Source organism: Heptranchias perlo, unplaced genomic scaffold, assembly GCF_035084215.1.
Source record: "Heptranchias perlo isolate sHepPer1 unplaced genomic scaffold, sHepPer1.hap1 HAP1_SCAFFOLD_64, whole genome shotgun sequence".
Lineage (NCBI taxonomy): Eukaryota > Metazoa > Chordata > Chondrichthyes > Hexanchiformes > Hexanchidae > Heptranchias > Heptranchias perlo.
In genome coordinates this window covers 3,047,421-3,064,644 of record NW_027139666.1, presented here as the reverse complement: position 1 = coordinate 3,064,644, position 17,224 = coordinate 3,047,421, and the positions used below count along the sequence as shown (strand labels likewise).

General features: G+C 45.8%; 1 protein-coding gene, 1 non-coding gene and 1 pseudogene across 4 annotated transcripts in view; all 3 read right to left on the bottom strand.

Annotated features, from left to right (window-relative positions):
• Positions 1–5,845: 5,845 nt before the first annotated feature.
• The window catches only part of LOC137317912 (zinc finger protein 271-like), a 34,668-nt gene continuing 23,289 nt past the window's right edge, over positions 5,846–17,224 (bottom strand). Inside the window, exons 1-2 of one of the 3 annotated variants that reach the window (XM_067980909.1) lie at positions 10,391–10,485; positions 5,846–7,454 (exon numbers count right to left, since the gene is read on the bottom strand). In XM_067980909.1, the coding sequence (XP_067837010.1) occupies positions 6,001–7,095 (1,095 nt within the window). In that variant the 5' untranslated portion in view covers positions 7,096–7,454; positions 10,391–10,485 and the 3' untranslated portion in view covers positions 5,846–6,000. The other 2 variants (XM_067980912.1, XM_067980910.1) reach the window with 2 other exon arrangements.
• LOC137317981 (protein FAM200A-like) lies at positions 10,886–12,715 on the bottom strand (annotated as a pseudogene).
• On the bottom strand, positions 14,608–14,679 carry trnag-ucc (transfer RNA glycine (anticodon UCC)). Its single transcript has one exon. It is a non-coding gene; the product is annotated as a tRNA-Gly (tRNA).

The window sequence follows — 17,224 nt, the reverse complement described above, 5'->3', positions numbered from 1 at the left end:
ATTCGGCCCACATTGTTTTTGTCACTCTCTGCACTGTCCCTGAGTGTGGGATTAATGGTGTGTCCGTCTCTGGTATATCAGTGAGAGATAAGACTACATCTTCTGTCTCTACAACGGGAATTTCTGGATAAAACGCAACTTTACAAGACAGTCTGGAACTGATACTGTTGCACTGTGCCTCTCCGCTCGTTCTGTCACCGTATCTGTCTCCCTTTCTCTCTCACTCTCTGGTGCTGTATCTGAAGTTTGGATACTGCTATTGAGCGTGATATGAACATACTGATAGGAAGTGTAAGACTGACGGTGTGTGTCTCGCTTTCTCTCTCGACTGCTGATTTTGAAGGTGGAATACTGTCTGATATAAAACAGAGAGAATGGGGTGTCCAGGCCACACCGTAACTGGGGATGTGTTCGGCTCCAGTCCCAGTTCATGGTCATAACCTTTTCACAGATTCAGGGTGAGAGTCTCTGTGAGACGGTAAAACTGGCGGAGAAAATCCGCTTCACAATTCAAACCCCAACACATGAGATTCTACAAATCAGCTGGAATAAGAATTTTGTAAACTGCTAATTAAGAGAGTGGATTTTCCGCTTTGGCGGTGGAGTAAGTCGGCGATAACGGATCGGGACCCCATTGTTCACTACGCCTGATTTTACTATCCATTGCCACCAATGAGTTCACTGAAGTAACTGATATCAATCCAATACTTCAAATAAATTTGGAAATAACAGACAGGAATTATATTTTATCCAACAAATGCTTTTTGAGAAATAATACAAGATGTGATTCTAACATGAAATGGTTTGCTGTTATTAGTCGGGAAATAATATGATTTCAATATTAAATGTTTAATCCTGTAATGAATAAAATCAAATGCTCCATTTCGGTTGATGATTATTTCCCATCACACACACTGTCTTGTGGGATGGACTGAGGGTGAGCTGTCAGGGTCAGACAGCGTCCTGTTCATTGGGACATTTGTTTTGACCAGAACAGAATAATAATGGACCAACACCCGGACCGTTACTAACTTGTAAAATATTAATGTAATTTCAAACTCCAGTGGGGAGTTCCGGAGATCGTTTCCTCTCTGAGCTGCTGTGCAGCAATGTTTGCTCACTGCAGGGAGTTTAATGGGACATGAGGCTGGGCCTGGTTACAGAGATCTATAAGGAAACCTCCTGATACATTTCTGAGACGATCAGGGGGCGGGAGATTTCACACGGCCGCAGCAGGCCAAGGGAAAGCTCTCCTGCTCCTCCTTGCCCCACAAAATATGAGTCAAAAAGAAACTTCTCAGTGTTCTGGACCACTCAATGCCCATCGAAAGGGCGGCTCCTCCACCCATTTTTAGCCAGCATTAAATGGTTTCCCCTGTACGTCATAATACTCTGATTTACATATTACAAGTGGCCTGACCGGAAACAGGTGGGTGTTGCTCGGGCCGCTCTTCTCAGGACATGACCCACGATGGTGGAGGCAGGAACGCCAGTGTTAAAGGGGCGGTAAGTAACCTGATATCATTTACAAGCCTCGACCACCCTATTTCCGCCAGGCGAGGATACTTAAAATCGGCCACACCTTTCCTGACCTACGCCCAAGAATGAATCTTCGAAGCCCACAAGCTGGTCCATTTTCTCAAATTGCATCGGTTCATAACACGTGGAGGGAAATTTTCACCATCGCTGGGGACTGAACTGGTAGAGCGGATCACCCGCCCCTTACAGAACCGACCCGATTTTAATTCTTGCTCCGTCAGTTTACCGCCCAAGATGTGAAGGTGAAAATACCCCCTCCGTCTCTGACCCCAAGGTTCGACAGGTGTGTGAAAGACATCAGATAGTGTTTGCCAAACACTAACATGAATGTGGGCGAATGGATCCGTGTATTCGGGTAAAAGCTGATAACCCCCTCCACGGAGACTGGACCCCTATACCGTGGTGTCGAAGAGGAGTTCATCCCCAACAGCTCGGTAACACAGGTCGCTGTCCTCTATGGGCAGTTGTCCAAGATGCACACCGAGACAGATATCAACAGCTGCTGGAAGACCATCAATTCGGTCAAGGAGGCCCTTTGTTCCCCCGAAACTTGCTGGTCTTCCTGCCGAGGGAACTGTCCGCGGCCAAGTGTTGGCCACTGGCACACTCCAAGGTCCAGTATTTCATGCTGAGGTGCACACTGAAGCGAGGTGCGGCCTACACAAAGGCTTTATGGGGAAAGGCAACCGTGTAAGGCTATCCCACCTTGTATTGTACAGCATGTGTTAGAAGATATTTACTGTGTTTTGACTTGTAATAATGGAATCGTATGATGTGTATTGTATTTGTTTTGAATTGTAATTGTAATATTTACATTGAACTGTGTGTATTCATGAATTTTATGAAATAAAGTATATTTTGAAATATTAAATAAAGTTCCAGTCTCACTATTTCTCTTCTTATTGGACACTGAAGAGTGGAAACAGACCCGAATCGTAAAGATGTTGGAAATTATACAAATATCATTTATTGCAGGCATCAGGTGAGAAATAGGGAGTGTTTTCTTAAGGGTGAGAAACTAGGGACTGTGGAGGAGCAGAGGGGTTTGGGTGTCCAGGTACAGCAATCAATAAAAATAAGTGCACAAGTGTAAAAAATGAATGAAAGATCCCAATTTCTAGGCTGTCATATCCCAAGGTAGCGCTATCAGGTACTTTCCCAACTCTGTGGAATTTGCTGATGCAATCAGGCCCCACTGCCTCCCTTGCTGGTCCATTCCATACATCCAGCGCACTCTGCATTAAAAAATATAGATTCAAGCATTCTGCTCATCCTGTGCCCCAGGTAGAGAAGACTGAGAGAGGCAGGAGGACCCAGACCATTAGCCTTATGTGACTTTGGACATTTCTGTTTTTAATTCAGCTTATTGAATTTGCAATTTATCCACTTTTTTGTACATTTCTATTTTTATTTTTTGAACAAATTCTCCAAACCCTGTGCGCAGTGAGTGCTGACTCCGGGCCCTTTGATTGACAGCCCTCACCTCCGCCCGCCTTCGTCCTGGGCTGACTCCTCCTATCACGTGACACGCGGTACCGTCTCTCACCTTTGCGCGCTGACATCGCGATGAGCACATGCATCTCCGGCCCGAGGGGCGCCGCGCGGTCCCTGTGCCGCGTTGCTTTAGCAACAGGCGCGTCCCGGGAGGATGATGATGGCGGCCTCGGGTCGGCGGTCGGAGGGCCGCTGCTGTGGGCGGGGTCGAGACCGACAGAGGGAGGGTCGGCATTTGGAAGTGGCCTGGGCCCCGGGGCCTTGGAATGGCGCCGTGAGGCCGGCCCGGGCAACAGCTCCTCCGACTTCAGGCCCGATCGGCGTTAATGGGGTCGCAACCCCCGGGACGGAGGGACCGAGACCCCGGGACGGTGGGACCGAGACCCCGTGAAGGAGGGACGGAGACCCCGGGATGGAGGGACCGAGACCCTGGAACGGTGGGACTGAGACCCCGGGATGGAGGGACCGAGACCCTCGAACGGTGGGACTGAGACCCGGGGATGGAGGGACCGCGACCCCGGGATGGTGGGACCGCGATCCTGGGACAGCGGGGCGTCGACCCCGGGATGGAGGAACTGCGACCCCAGGGATGGAGGCACTGTGACCCCGGGATGGTGGGATCGCGATCCTGGGACAGCGGGGCGTCGACCCCGGGATGGAGGAACTGCGACCCCAGGGATGGAGGCACTGTGACCCCGCGGACGGAGGGAACGCGACCCCGGGAGGGAGGGGCCGTGAACCTGGGATGGAGGGACCACGAACCCGCGATGGAGGTATCGTGACCCCTGGAGGGAGGTGGTCCTTTAGACCGTTCATGCTCTGTTGTGAGACCTCTGTGTGTGTCTTGCTCTGTTCGTGTTCTATTACATTGGCTCCCGGTGTGGCAATGCCTCGACTTTAAAATTCTCATCCTCGTGTTCAAATCCCTCCATGGCCCTCACCCTCTCCCTATCTCTGTAATCCCCTGCAACCTATTTAATCTGCACCGACAACCGCATGTCTCGCCACCCTCAGGTCTCGGACTCTCAGTCCTGTATAACACACAGTCAGTGCTGGGACACTCAGTCCTGTTATATACAGAGTCAGTGCTAAGACACTCAGTCCTGGTATAGACACAGTCAGTGCTGGGACATTCAGTCCTGTTGTCGACACAGTCAGTGCTGGGATATTCAGTCCTGTTATACACACAGTCAGTGCTGGGACACTCAGTCCTGTTATAGACACAGTCAGTGCTGGGACATTCAGTCCTGTTATACACACACTCAGTGCTGGGACACTCAGTCCTGTTATACACAGTCAGATAAATAAATAACTACAAACTAAGAATGAAATCTCCAGGATGTGACGGTTTCCACCCCAGAGTTTTAAAGGAAACAGGTGGGGAAATTGCAGATGCATTCGTCATAATTTCCCAAAGCTCTCCAGACTCAGGAATTGTGCCTTTGGATATGAATGTTGAAAATGTCACTCCGTTTATTTAAGAAAGGAAGGAGGGAGAAACCAGGACAATACAGACCTGTCATTTTAACGTCGGTTGTGGGGAACTAACTGAAATCTATCATGAGAAAAAAAATGAGCTGGTCAAAGAGAGTCAACTTGGATTTGTGAAGGGCAGGTCATATCTGACTAATTTCGTTGGATTTGTTGAGGAAACTAACAAGGTGGACAGGGGATTGTCTATGAAGGTTATCTATATGGACTTACAGAATGCATTTGAAAAGGTTCAGCACAAGAGATTAATGGAAAAAATAAAAGGCACAAAATTGAAAGTGACCTTGTGACTTGGGTTGCAATTGGTTGGGAGGTCGGAGAAAAGAGTAAGGAGAAAGGGAATTTTCTTTGATTGGCGGGATATGACTAGTGGTGTCCCCAGGGATCTGTACTGGGGCCTCAGCTTTTCACCATATTTATCAATAACTTGGAAGAAGGAATAGAGAGTTGTAGATCCAAGTTTCCAGATGACACTAAGTTATGAGGCACAGTAAGTTGTGTAGATGGGAGCAGAAAGTTACAAAGGGAAAGTTTAAGTGAATGGACAAACTGTGGCAGATGGAGTTCAATGTGGGGAAGTGTGAGATCATTCACTTTGGATGCAAAAAGGTAACATTGGAGTATTTTCTTAAAGTGAGAGACTGCGAATGGTGAAGGAGCAAAGGGATTTGGGTGTCCATGTACACAAATCACTAAATGCTAGTGCACAGATGCAAAAAGCAACCACAGACTAATGGCCTTTATCTCCAGTGTTGGAATACAAAGGGAAGGAAGTGATGCTTCAGTTCTACAGAGCCTTGGTCAGAGCCCATCTGGAGTACTGATCCTCACCAAGGATATATTGACCTTGGAGGGGGGACAGTGCAGATTCACCAGAATGATACTGGGCATTGAAGTGTTCAATTATGAGGACCGGTTGCATAAACTTGGTTTTGCATTCCTTTGAGTTTAGAAGTTTGAAGGGTGATCTGATCCAGGGATTTAAAATGATAAAGGGATTCGAAGTGGTAGAAACAGAAACTATTTTCTCTGTTGGGGGAATCCAGAACAAGAGGACATAACCTTAAATTTAGAGCTAGGGCGTCTAGGATTGAAATCAGGAAGCTCTTTTTCACACAAGGAGAGTGGAAAACTGCTCAGGCTGATTGAACTGGACCCTGTGATAAAATAGAATTTTATGTCCTGTCAGACTTGGATATCTTGAAGATCCATCTTTTAAAAAGGTGGAGGAGCTCAGTACGAAGATGTATTCAACTCACGTCGTCATAAGTCCTCCAACTGTTTCTTTTATCATCGAGATATGAAGGTCAAAAACACTGTGTTCAAAAGAAAGCTGATTTATTTGACACTTGTACAGAATACTAAACTGCAGCCCAGTTAAAGGGGGTCATTAACATCAGAAACAAACTCCAACTGTCAGAATGAACGTGGTTTAGTCCTGGATACAGCAATAACAGCAGAATCCAACTCCTGCAGTCACATGTGAACTCGCTGGTGACTCAGCAGGTGGGATGACTGAGTGAATCCCATCCCACACACGGAACAGGTGATCGGCCTCTCCTCAATGTGAATACGTTCATGTCTCATCAGATCCCATGTTCTTTTAAAGCTCTTCTCACAGTTTGAACATTTAAAGGGTCTCTTATCAATGTGAACAAGTTGGTGTTCAATGAGGCCGGATGAACAAGTGAATTCCTTCCCACACACAGAGCAGGTGAATGGCCTCTCCCCAGTGTGAACTCGTTGGTGTGTCAGCAGGGTGGATGACTGAGTGAAGCTCTTCCCACACACGGAGCAGGTGAACGGCCTCTCCCCAGTGTGAACTCGCTGGTGTGTCAGCAGGGTGGATGACTGAGCGAATCCCTTCCCGCACAGGGAGCAGGTGAATGGCCTCTCCCCGATGTGAACTTGCTGATGTCTCAGGAGGTGGGATGATCGAGTGAATCGCTTCCCACACACAGAGCAGGTGAACGGCATCTCCCCAGTGTGGACTCGCTGGTGTGTCAGTAGGCTGGATGAGCGAGTAAATCCCTTCCCACACAAGGAGCAGATGAACGGCCTCTCCCCAGTGTGAGTACGTTGGTGTGTCAGCAGATCACTTTTTCTTTTAAATCTCTTCTCACAGACAGAACATTTAAAAAGACACTTATCAGTGTGAACAAGTTGATGTTCAATGAGGTGGGAAGATTGAGTGAATCCGCTCCCACACACGGAGCAGGTGAACGGCCTCTCCCCAGTGTGAATTCGCTGGTGTGTCAGCAGGTTGGATGACTGAATGAATCCCTTCCCACACACGGAGCAGGTGAACGGCCTCTCCCCACTGTGAATACGTTGGTGTGTCAGCAGATCACTTTTTCTTTTAAAGCTCTTCTCACAGACAGAACATTTAAAAAGTCTCTTATCAGTGTGAACAAGTTGATGTTCAATGAGGTGGGATGACTGAGTGAATCCCTTCCCACACACGGAGCAGGTGAACGGCCTCTCCCCAGTGTGTCTGTGTCGATGAGTTTCCAGCCGGGACGAGTAACTGAATCCCCTCCCACAGTCCCCACATTTCCACGGTTTCTCCATGGTGCGGGCGTCCTCGTGTCTCTCCAGGTTGGACGATCAGTACAAGTCTCGTCTGCACAGAGAACACTTGTCTGGTTTCTCCCCACTGTGAATGGTACGATGTTTTTTCAGGCTGTGTAACTGGTTAAATTTCTTTCCACAGTCAGTGCACTGGAACACTCTCACTCGGGTGTGTGTGTTTCGCTGCTATTCCAGTCACAGTGATGTTTGAAATCTTTTCCCACAGGTGGAACAGATCAACATTTCTCCTATATTTTAAGGCCGATAATCTTCAGGTGCTGGTGAATAGAGTGACTGTCAGATCTTGACGTGATGTTTGGTTTGAGTTTGTCGTCTGCAAATCCTCCCCTTCTAATACCCTGTAAAAGGAGATAACAAAAGTCCTCACTGTGAATACGAGATTTAAATTCAGAACAGGCAATTCCAGTTTCTATGGAACATTCGACCCGCTCATTCCCCCAGACTGTAAATGCCCGTCCCGCACACTCACCCTCCTCCCTCTGCTGAAACCCAAACCCATCGCACCACTTCCAACAATTTTCCTTCTATTTAATTTTTCTGTCTTGAAGATCCCGACTCGGACTGGTTTCAGTTCTACACTCACTGGTTCCATTCCCTCTCCTCCCCTGAAGGTGCTAGTTCTGGCTAGGTTCAGTTCTACACGCACTGCTCCCAACCATCTCCTCCCCTGAAGGTGCTGACTCTGGTTGGATGCTGTTCTGCACTCACTGGTTCCCCTCTCCTCTCCTGAAGATGCTCACTCTTGCTGTGTGTATATGGTCTGCCCCTCATTTCGACATTATGTCCCTCCCTATAGCTGCCTGTAGGCAGTCCATATGTAATACCTCCCAAATTTGGCGACGGAATCTTTCTGACCAGTCACCATTTCTCCTTCATTTAAAGACTATCCCTGACCTATCACAATTTCTCCTTTATTTGCAGACAGTCCCTGACCAGTCAGCATTTCACCTTCATTGACAGACACTCCCTGAGCAAACACCATTTCTCCTTCATTTAAAAACTCTCTCTGACCAGTCAGCATTTTCCTTCATTAATAGACGCTCCCTGGCCCATCACTATTTCTTCATTTATGGACATTACCTGACCTGTCAACATTTCTCCTGCATTCACAGACACTCCCGGACCAATCACCATTCCTCCTTCATTGACAGACACTCCTTGACCAGTTTCTATTTCTCCTTCATTAACAAACGCTGCCTGACAAGTCACCATTTCTCCATCATTTACAGACTCTGCTTGAACTGTCACAATTTCTCCGTCATTTATCGATACTCCCTGTCCCGTCACCGTTTCTCCTTCATTTATAGACACTCCCTGACCTGTCACCATGTCCTCCCCTATTTATAGATACTCCCATACCAGACGCCATTTCACCTGCATTTATAAACACTCCCTGACCCGTCACCATTCCTCCTTCATTTATAGCCACGCCCTGACCCGTCACCATTTCGATTTCATTAATAGACACTCCCTAACCAGACACTATGTTTCCTTCATTTACAGACACTCCCTAATGAGACATTTTTTCCTTCATTTACAGACACTCCCTGACCAATCACCATTTCATCTTCATTTACAAACATTCACTGTCCCGTCCCCATTTCTCTTTCATTTATAGACACTCCCTGACCCTTCACCGCTTCTCCTTCATATATAGACACTCCCTCACCCGGCACCATTTATCCTTCATTTGGAGACAATCCCTGTCCAGTCACCATTTATCCTTGATTTACAGACACTCCCGAACTAGTCAGCATTTCTCCTTCATTTACAGACACCCCCTGACCTGTCACCAGTTCTCCTTCATTTACAGACACCCCCTGACCTGTCACCAGTTCTCCTTCATTTACAGACACTCCATGACCAGTCACCAGTTATCCTTCATTTACGGACACTCCATGACCAGTCGCAATTTCTCCTTCATTTAGAGACACTTCCTGACCAATCACTATTTCTCCTTCATTGACAGACGCTCCCTGAACGTCCCCATTTCTACTTAATTTATAGACACTTCCTGACCAATCGCATTTCTCCATCATTTGCAGACACTCCCTGACCGGTTATCATTTCTGCTTCATTTACAGACACTCCCTGACCAGTCACCTCCTCTCACCGCATCTCCCTCCAGATGTCCGTTCACTTGTGAGCAATGCTCTTGCCATCCACAAACTTATTGCGGATTGCTGCATTTAGGAACATCGGAACAGGAGTTGGCCATTTAGCCCCACGAGCCGGTTCCGCCATTCAATTAGATCATGGCTGATTTATATCTTAACTCTATCTACCCTACTTCGTATCATAGCCCTTAATACTTTGGCCAAACACAAATCTATCAATCTCAATTTTCAAATTTACAATTGACCCCCAGCCTCAACAGCTTTTTGGAGTGAAGAGAGTTCCAGATTTCCACTCCCCTTTGTGTGAAGAATTACTTCCTGACGTCACCCCTCAATGGCCGAGCTCTAATTTTAAGATGATTCCCGCTTGTTCTGGACTCTCCCACCAGAGGAAATAGTTTATCTCCATCGACTCTATCAAAACCTCTAATCATCTTAAACACCTCAATTAGATCAATCCTAAATATTGTTTATTCAAGAGAATACAAGCCTAGTCTACGCATCTGTGTTCATCATTTACATAATTCATCACCATAAGTACAGGATAGAAATTCAGAACACACAGTTCTAGTTTCTCTGGAACAGTCTTTTCTCCCTTGCCCCTCCTAAGCTGTGAATGCCCCGTCTAACACACTCTCCCTCGCCCCTATTAAGCTGTAAATCACCATCCCACACACTCTCCCTCCTTGCCCCTATTAAGCTGTAAATCCCCATCCCACACACTATCCCTCCTTGCCCCAATTAAACTCTGAATTCCCCCATCCCACACACTATCCCTCCGTGACACTTCCTCGCTGTTTTGAAATCCAGATTCATCGCAGGATCTATTTTTCCTCCTTTTCTCTCTTGAAGGTTCTGCGTGATGTTGGGTTTCGGGCCCAGTCACTGTTTGCCCTCCAGTACCCGGCCAAGTGGTAATTCTGCACCTGTGAGCCTGTACAGCGAGCTGAGGGCGTTTCAACTGTGGGGAGCAGCACAGTCACCGTCCCTGGCTGATTACGTCCGGCAAAGCTGAGGCCAACCGGAGCAGATCAACAACAACCTGCATTTGCAAAGAGCGGAGTCTCATCAACACCGAGTAGGGCTCAGGCCCCGAATCAGAGCCGGGGGTCCCGGGACTCCATTACACCCATCACCCAGCGCCTCCCCCGTCCTACCCGCCGCTTCTCGTTTTTTTCTCCCGTTTCCACCGAGTCCGACTCGCGAACAAAGGAAAGGAGCGATGCCTTCCCAGAATGCACGGCGGGCCTGGGGAGCATGCGCAGTCTGAGCGGGAAGTCAGCGCGTTCGAAAGATAGAGGGGTTTCTGCGGCATGGCGGATTGTGGGGCCTCCGGCAGCCATGAGTCGCAGTGCGTGGGTCAGTGTTTTATTGCCCGCGTCGCGCACAGAACCGTTTCTCGAAATACAGACTGAGGAATTCAGAGCCGGTTTGCTAAACAGACACTGACCGTACAATGTAGAACATTTATTTTAAAAAAATTTTCTCGTGACTCAGTGGAAGAAAAACACTTCCCCCAGGGACCCAAAAAATAATATCTTCTGACTGGAGTTTTCATCAAATCCCAATAAAGGTCAAAACATGCTCGCTCTTCACTTTACTTCAAGTAATAAATAAAATAAGACAACGACGTTACTTGAAAAACATTTTAATTACAGTATAAATACAGTAAATAAAAGATCAGGTTGAGTTTCACTTAAATAATGTGACGGATGGGTCTGCCTGTTGTTCATGATCTCATTCCAATCTGGATCACAAGATGAAAGCTCGACACGCTTATCAGGTGCCCTGATGACTCGGTTTCTTTCTCTTGTTTTCAACATTCTCAAAGTCGAAAATCCCAGTTCGCACATGTAGGCTGTTGTGAATGGCAGCAACAACAGAACACTAATCTTAGTCAACAGAGGATATTCTTTGAAAGCACTGAGCCAAAAAGAAGATACACTGAATAACTTGTGGCGTGTTTTCAGTGTGCTCACAGGTGAGTCGCACCAGTTCGTTTTCTTGCTCAGGCATCAAGTTTAGTTTAATTGTCTATTCAGGATTTTCGAAAGCAAAAGGATCTTTCATCCAACGCTTTTCCTTCAAATTTTCAAATCCCTCTGTCGAGAAGTAGCGACTAAAATTGTCAGACAGAGCAGCGAGATGTAACTGTATGACACATTTCATTTCATTCCCTTTATCTTCATTGAAGATGTTCCCCGCAATTTGTTGTAACAGTGTTGGGAACATGGAATATCTCGGGTGATTACTTTTCAGTCGGGCTTGCCACAGTTCTAATGACTTCTGGAATGTTTTTATCTGTTCACAAGGTCGAAACAAATCATTGCCTCTTCCTTGTAACTTCAAATTCAGTTCCTTTAAAATTGAGAACATGTCAGCCAGGTAAGACAACTTCATTAACCAACTGTCATCATAAAATACATTTGCAAAATTAAATGTTTCTCTACCAGAAAAATGTGAATCTCTTTCCTGAGGTCGTTAACCCTTGAAAGCACCCTGCCCCGTGACAGCTATCGTACTTCAGTGTGAAACAGTAAATGAGTAAGCTCAGCTCCCATTTCTGAGCATAATGCTTCAAAAAGCCTGCAGTTCAGTGAGCATCCTTTAATGAAATTAACAATTTTAACTACTTCCTTCAGTACTGCGATAAGATCAGGGGGAACAGCCTTGGACGCCAAAGCCTCGTGGTGAATGAAACAGTGATTCCAACCATCATTACCAGCTGCCTCAGATATTCATCTCACAACTCCGCTATTTCTCCCTGTCATTTTTGCTGCACAATCACTTGGAATTTCTTTGCAATCAGCCCAGTCCAATTTGTATTTTCCATCTGCACAGTGATGCAGTGCTTCGAATATCTCTGCTCCTGTTTTATTTGTTGGTAAAGTTAGACAACACAACAAAAATTCCATAAAGTCATCTTGCCCGGCAGATCTCACATAAACTAACAGTGTTGCACAATTTGAAATATCAGTACTTTCGACAAGTTGGATAGCAAAATCCCCGGCTGCTTGGCTTCGAAATGCTCAGCAACAGAACATATTCGCCGAGACATTGTGTTATCACTGAGAGGAATGGTTCTCAATTTTTCAGCAGGCTTCTCGACAAAGATTGTACGCACCATATCCAGAGATGCTGGAAGAATAAGTTTTTCGCCAACTGTATGGGCCATTTTCTCTCTTTCCACACGATATGAGACCAAATATGACAACAGTTGTGCCTTATCATTCAGAGCAGTTGACCGACTAAGAACTTGTGCTGATAACTTTAATCCCCGTTTCTTCCTTTAAAAACATTCAAGCGGGTGATCAACGAGTTCCCCATGTTTTGTCAATAAATTACTTTTTAATTTTGACGAGTTTGAAACTCTTGTTTCCAAGCACCTCGTTACAAATAACACGCTGGGGCTTTCGATCTTGGTTTGCGTTTGCACAATTGATGAAACCACATTTCAAAAAAGCCTCACTATACTGCTTCATCCTCGATGTGGTAGGTGGTTCAGAGGTGGTTCAGACCCGGTCGATATGGCAGAAGAGCGTCCATCATCAATTGAACTTTCTGTTGCAGAAGAACTTCTTTCTCTTCTTACAAAACGATTCATTTTTGGGAAATAAAGTTTGATGATTAAGCCGCCCCCGACTCCTTTCCCCTTGATACTGGACTTACACCAGCACCACACACCGTCACTTTGTCGGCGAGGAAGAGCGTGCCTTGGCTGTTGCTCCGGAAAAACTAATCATAACTGAAAGTGTATTCCACCAGAAAAAGGCCATCGCTCCACAGAATGAAATGACTGCCTGTCATCTTCCTAACGGAAATTACCTGTGAAATGATTGCCTGCCATCTGCCCAACGGAAATTACCTGTGAAATGATTGCCTGCCATCTGCCCAACGGAAATTACCTGTGAAATGACTGCCAGCCATCTGCCTAACTGGAAATTACCTGTGAAATGACTGCCTGCCATCTGCCTAACCGGATATTACCTGTGAAATGATTGCCTGCTATTTGCCCAACGGAAATTACCTAATACAGATGTGAAAGTAAACTTCAGTCCAACATTCAACCAATCAATTTCACGCAATCACAATTTTTGACGACAAGACTGCCTGTGACATATCATCTACTTATGAAATAAATGTTTGCCTCTTTCTTATTTGATGTCCAGTTTTGATTCATTTTATTTTCCTGGGTTTGTATTGTGACCGTACCCATTTAATGGCAGTGAGCTGATATTGTCAATCGGGCTCAGCATTCTCTGGCGAGCAGCTACCGGCCTTATAAGCTCCGCTGATAACCTGATATCTGACGAATTTCCTTTCCATGTCTCATTATATTTATACTTTTCTATTTAGGGTAAAACGAGGGGGCACAATGTTAAAAACAAAGCAATTTGGCAACATACAGGTCTCCCCAGTAAACGCAAGAGCACGCAGAATGAATCTCAATGGAACAAACCTCTTCTCTTTCACTCCCACTGGAAAAAATCCGAAAAGACCAAACCCTTTCCTATTCCCTCCCATTGCATAGGATCACAAAGAGAAAAACTCCTTCTCATTCCAAGCCATTATAGAGAGTGCGGTGCCCAGAACTGAACACAGTACTCTAAATGAGGACGAACCAGAGCTCTGTATAACTGTGACAAAACTTCCAGTCCTTTTTATTCCCGTTCCCTTGAGCTAAAGATCAAAATTTCATCTCCATTTTAACTTCTTTTTAGTGATTTAGTAATCACTGTTAGTGATTTCTGTACTTGGATCCCCATATGCCTCGATTCCCCGAGAGTGCAAAAATCTATCGATCTCAGCTTTGAATATATTCAACGACTGAGCATCCACAGCCCTCTGGGGTTGAGAATTCCAAAGATTCACAACACTTTCAGTGAAGAAATTCTTCCTAATTTCGATCCGAAATGTCCGGCCCCTTATCTTGAGACTATGACCTCTAGTTCTTGGTTCTCCAGCAGGGTAATCAGCCTCTCCTCACCGACCCTGTCAAACCACCTAAGAATTTTATACGTTTCAATGCGATCACCGACCATTCTTCAAAACTCCAGCGAATATAAGCCAATATTACACAATATTTCAACATAGTACATTTGCAGCAAGAATTCCTTCCTCTTATGTTCCAACACCCTTGCAATAAAGGCTGACATATCATTTGCCTTCCTCACTCTCATTCGACCCTTGGTAACTCACCATTCCCAGTATGTTTTTCCTCTGTTCCTTCTATAGGGAAAAGAAATGAACGTTGAAAACATTTTAAAATAATTACAGCGGTTTATATTTTGGAAACAATATCCAGCTGAACTGCATCAAATTCGATTGCAAACTTCCAGTTTCAAAAGGAAGTGAAATAATAAGAATAACTAATTGCGATGGCCAGGAATCGAACCCGGGTCAACTGCTTGGAAGGCAGCTATGCTCACCACTATACCACCATCGCTGATAATTTGCCACCATAAAATAGTTCCTAAACATTAAACCCGAAACAGACACTGCAGGCTTTTGGATTTTGTCCTTCATTGAAACTGGTTTCTGACGGATCCTTTCTCGCTCTGTTGCAGTTCCCGTTTCCGCCCAGTAGATGTCGCCAACCCCCAATCAATGGAAATTACAGAACAGCCAGTAATTCTTCACCTTTTCTCGGACTGAAGAGACAGTCGATACCTGCAATACTTGACCAGTTGGAAATACATTTTGCCGCAGCTCACATCAGCCATTGAGTAAAGTTAAATAGTTACATTAAATCATTACAGAGACCGGACGACCAGCTGGGCACGAGTGGCAGCTTAATATTCAAGCCGATAAGATCTTTTGAAAGGACAGGGAAATAGGGAATGAAGGCAGAGTAGCAATATTAGTAAAGGACAATATTACAGCAGTTGAAAGATGCAATATCAGTGAGGGTGAGCGGGCAGTGTAAACACTCTGAGAGACACCCATCACAAGTGGCCCCACTGTACTCCTCCAGAAGGTATAAGAAGGGCGAGTGGGGGAGGATTTCTTCATTCTTTGTGGAAGTATTTGTGAGATTGTGGAAATGTCTGGAAGATGAAAAACCGGCGGTAAAGCTCGGTCCAAGGCCAAGTCTCGCTCATCCCGGGCCGGACTGCAGTTCCCTTTGGACCGTGTTCACAGCCTCCTGCGAAAGGGGAACTACGTTGAACGTGTGGGTGCCGGAGCCCCGGTCTATCTGGCTGCTTTGTTCGAGCATCTGACGGCTGAAATCCTCGAGCTGGCCGGCAACGCGGCCCACGACAACAAGAAGACCCGCATCATCCCCAGACAGTTGCAGCTGGCCATTCGTAACGACGAGGAGCTCAACAAGCTGCTGGGACGGGTGACCATCGCTCAGGGCGGGGTGCTGCCTAATATCCAGGCCGTGCTGTTGCCGAAGAAAAGCGCTGGGAGCATCAAGAACAAGCGAAGCGGCCAAAATTTAATCTAATAACAGGACAAGGACAGGACCAATCTTATTAAATCATTTGACTAATTAACAGAAAGAGTAAATAAGGGTGACCTGGTAGATGTAATACATTTGGATTTTCAGAAAGCCTTATGTAAGGTACCGCATTGTGGACTCATGGCAAAGTTTAGTGTCCGTCGAGTCAGGGGACAGGTCGCAGAATGGAAAGCAAGCTGGCGACAAAACAGAAAACAGAGAATAGGGGTTACGGTTAGTTGCTTGGAGTGGCAAAAAGTGGGAAGTGGTTTACAATTAACATTAACGATTTGGATTCGGGAATCGGAAGTACAATTTCAAAATTTGACTTTGACACCAAATTGGGGGGTACAGTTAATACAAAGGAAGAATGTGTCAAAATGCAAGAGGACATTAATAAACTTGCAGACTGAAGAATAAGGAGCTCACATATTGTTTGGATAATAAGTCTGAACAGGATAGAGGAGCAAAGGGATCGAGGGGTACAGACACACAAATTACTAAAAGTCGCAACTAAATTAGCTTCGCCAGCGTTACCGTCTGACAAAGACACTCGCCCTGAATCTGTGAAAATATAATGACCATTAACTTGGACTGATGCCGAACACATCCCCAGTTATAGTGCGGCCCGGCCCGGACATCTCATTCTCTCTGTTTTATATCAGACAGTATCCCACCTTCATGTGAGCACTAGAGAGAGAGAAACAGTATCAGTCTTAGACTTCGTATCAGTGTCTAAATCACGCACAATAGCAATATCCACCTTCAGAAACAGCGCCAGAGAGAGAGAAAGGGAAGCAGACACGGTGAGAGAGACAGAGAGAGCGGTGAGAGAACCGGTAAAGTTCTGTTTTATCCAGAAAGATCGCGTTGGAGAGACAGAAGATGCAATCTCATCTCTCACTGATATTGTACAAGGGACAGAAACACTATTAATCCCACACTCAGGGACAGTGCAGAGAGTGAGAAAGACAATAAGCCACATTTAACCCTCTTTTGCCTGTTGCACCATCTGAAGTTTTGCAGCTCAAGGCTGTTCGATATTACTCTTAGTAACCGAGAATTTCACTCCGGTTAAATTAATCTGGGATTGTTGCTGTCAGATATTAATTCTACACGGTCCCAGCAAATACACCAACTCCCACTTTCCTCCCATGTTTCTCCAGGATTCGTCTGAGAAATCCACCCTCCAGTTTCGGAGTCACACGTTCATTTATCAGTAGAGGGGCCAAAAATGAACAGAATCCTTTGGCTCATTCCACAGCCGCCCACTTAATCTATGAAAGGCTCTTTACCATCACAAGATATGGACAGGAACAGCAAGGATGGAAACATCAAGTTTAATAGTTAGAGATTGTAAAGTCAGTCTGGATTCCAGCGTTCGGCACTGGTGGAATCCCATCTGTTTCCCATTCTGGTGCCTGTTCCTGCACTGCCTGTGGACCCCATTCCCTCTGACCTTTCCCCCAGCCCCACTTCCTTTGCTCAGACTCTGAAAAATTCCAATTGGGGAAAGTTTCCATCGATTTTTGTATTGGGAATTTTA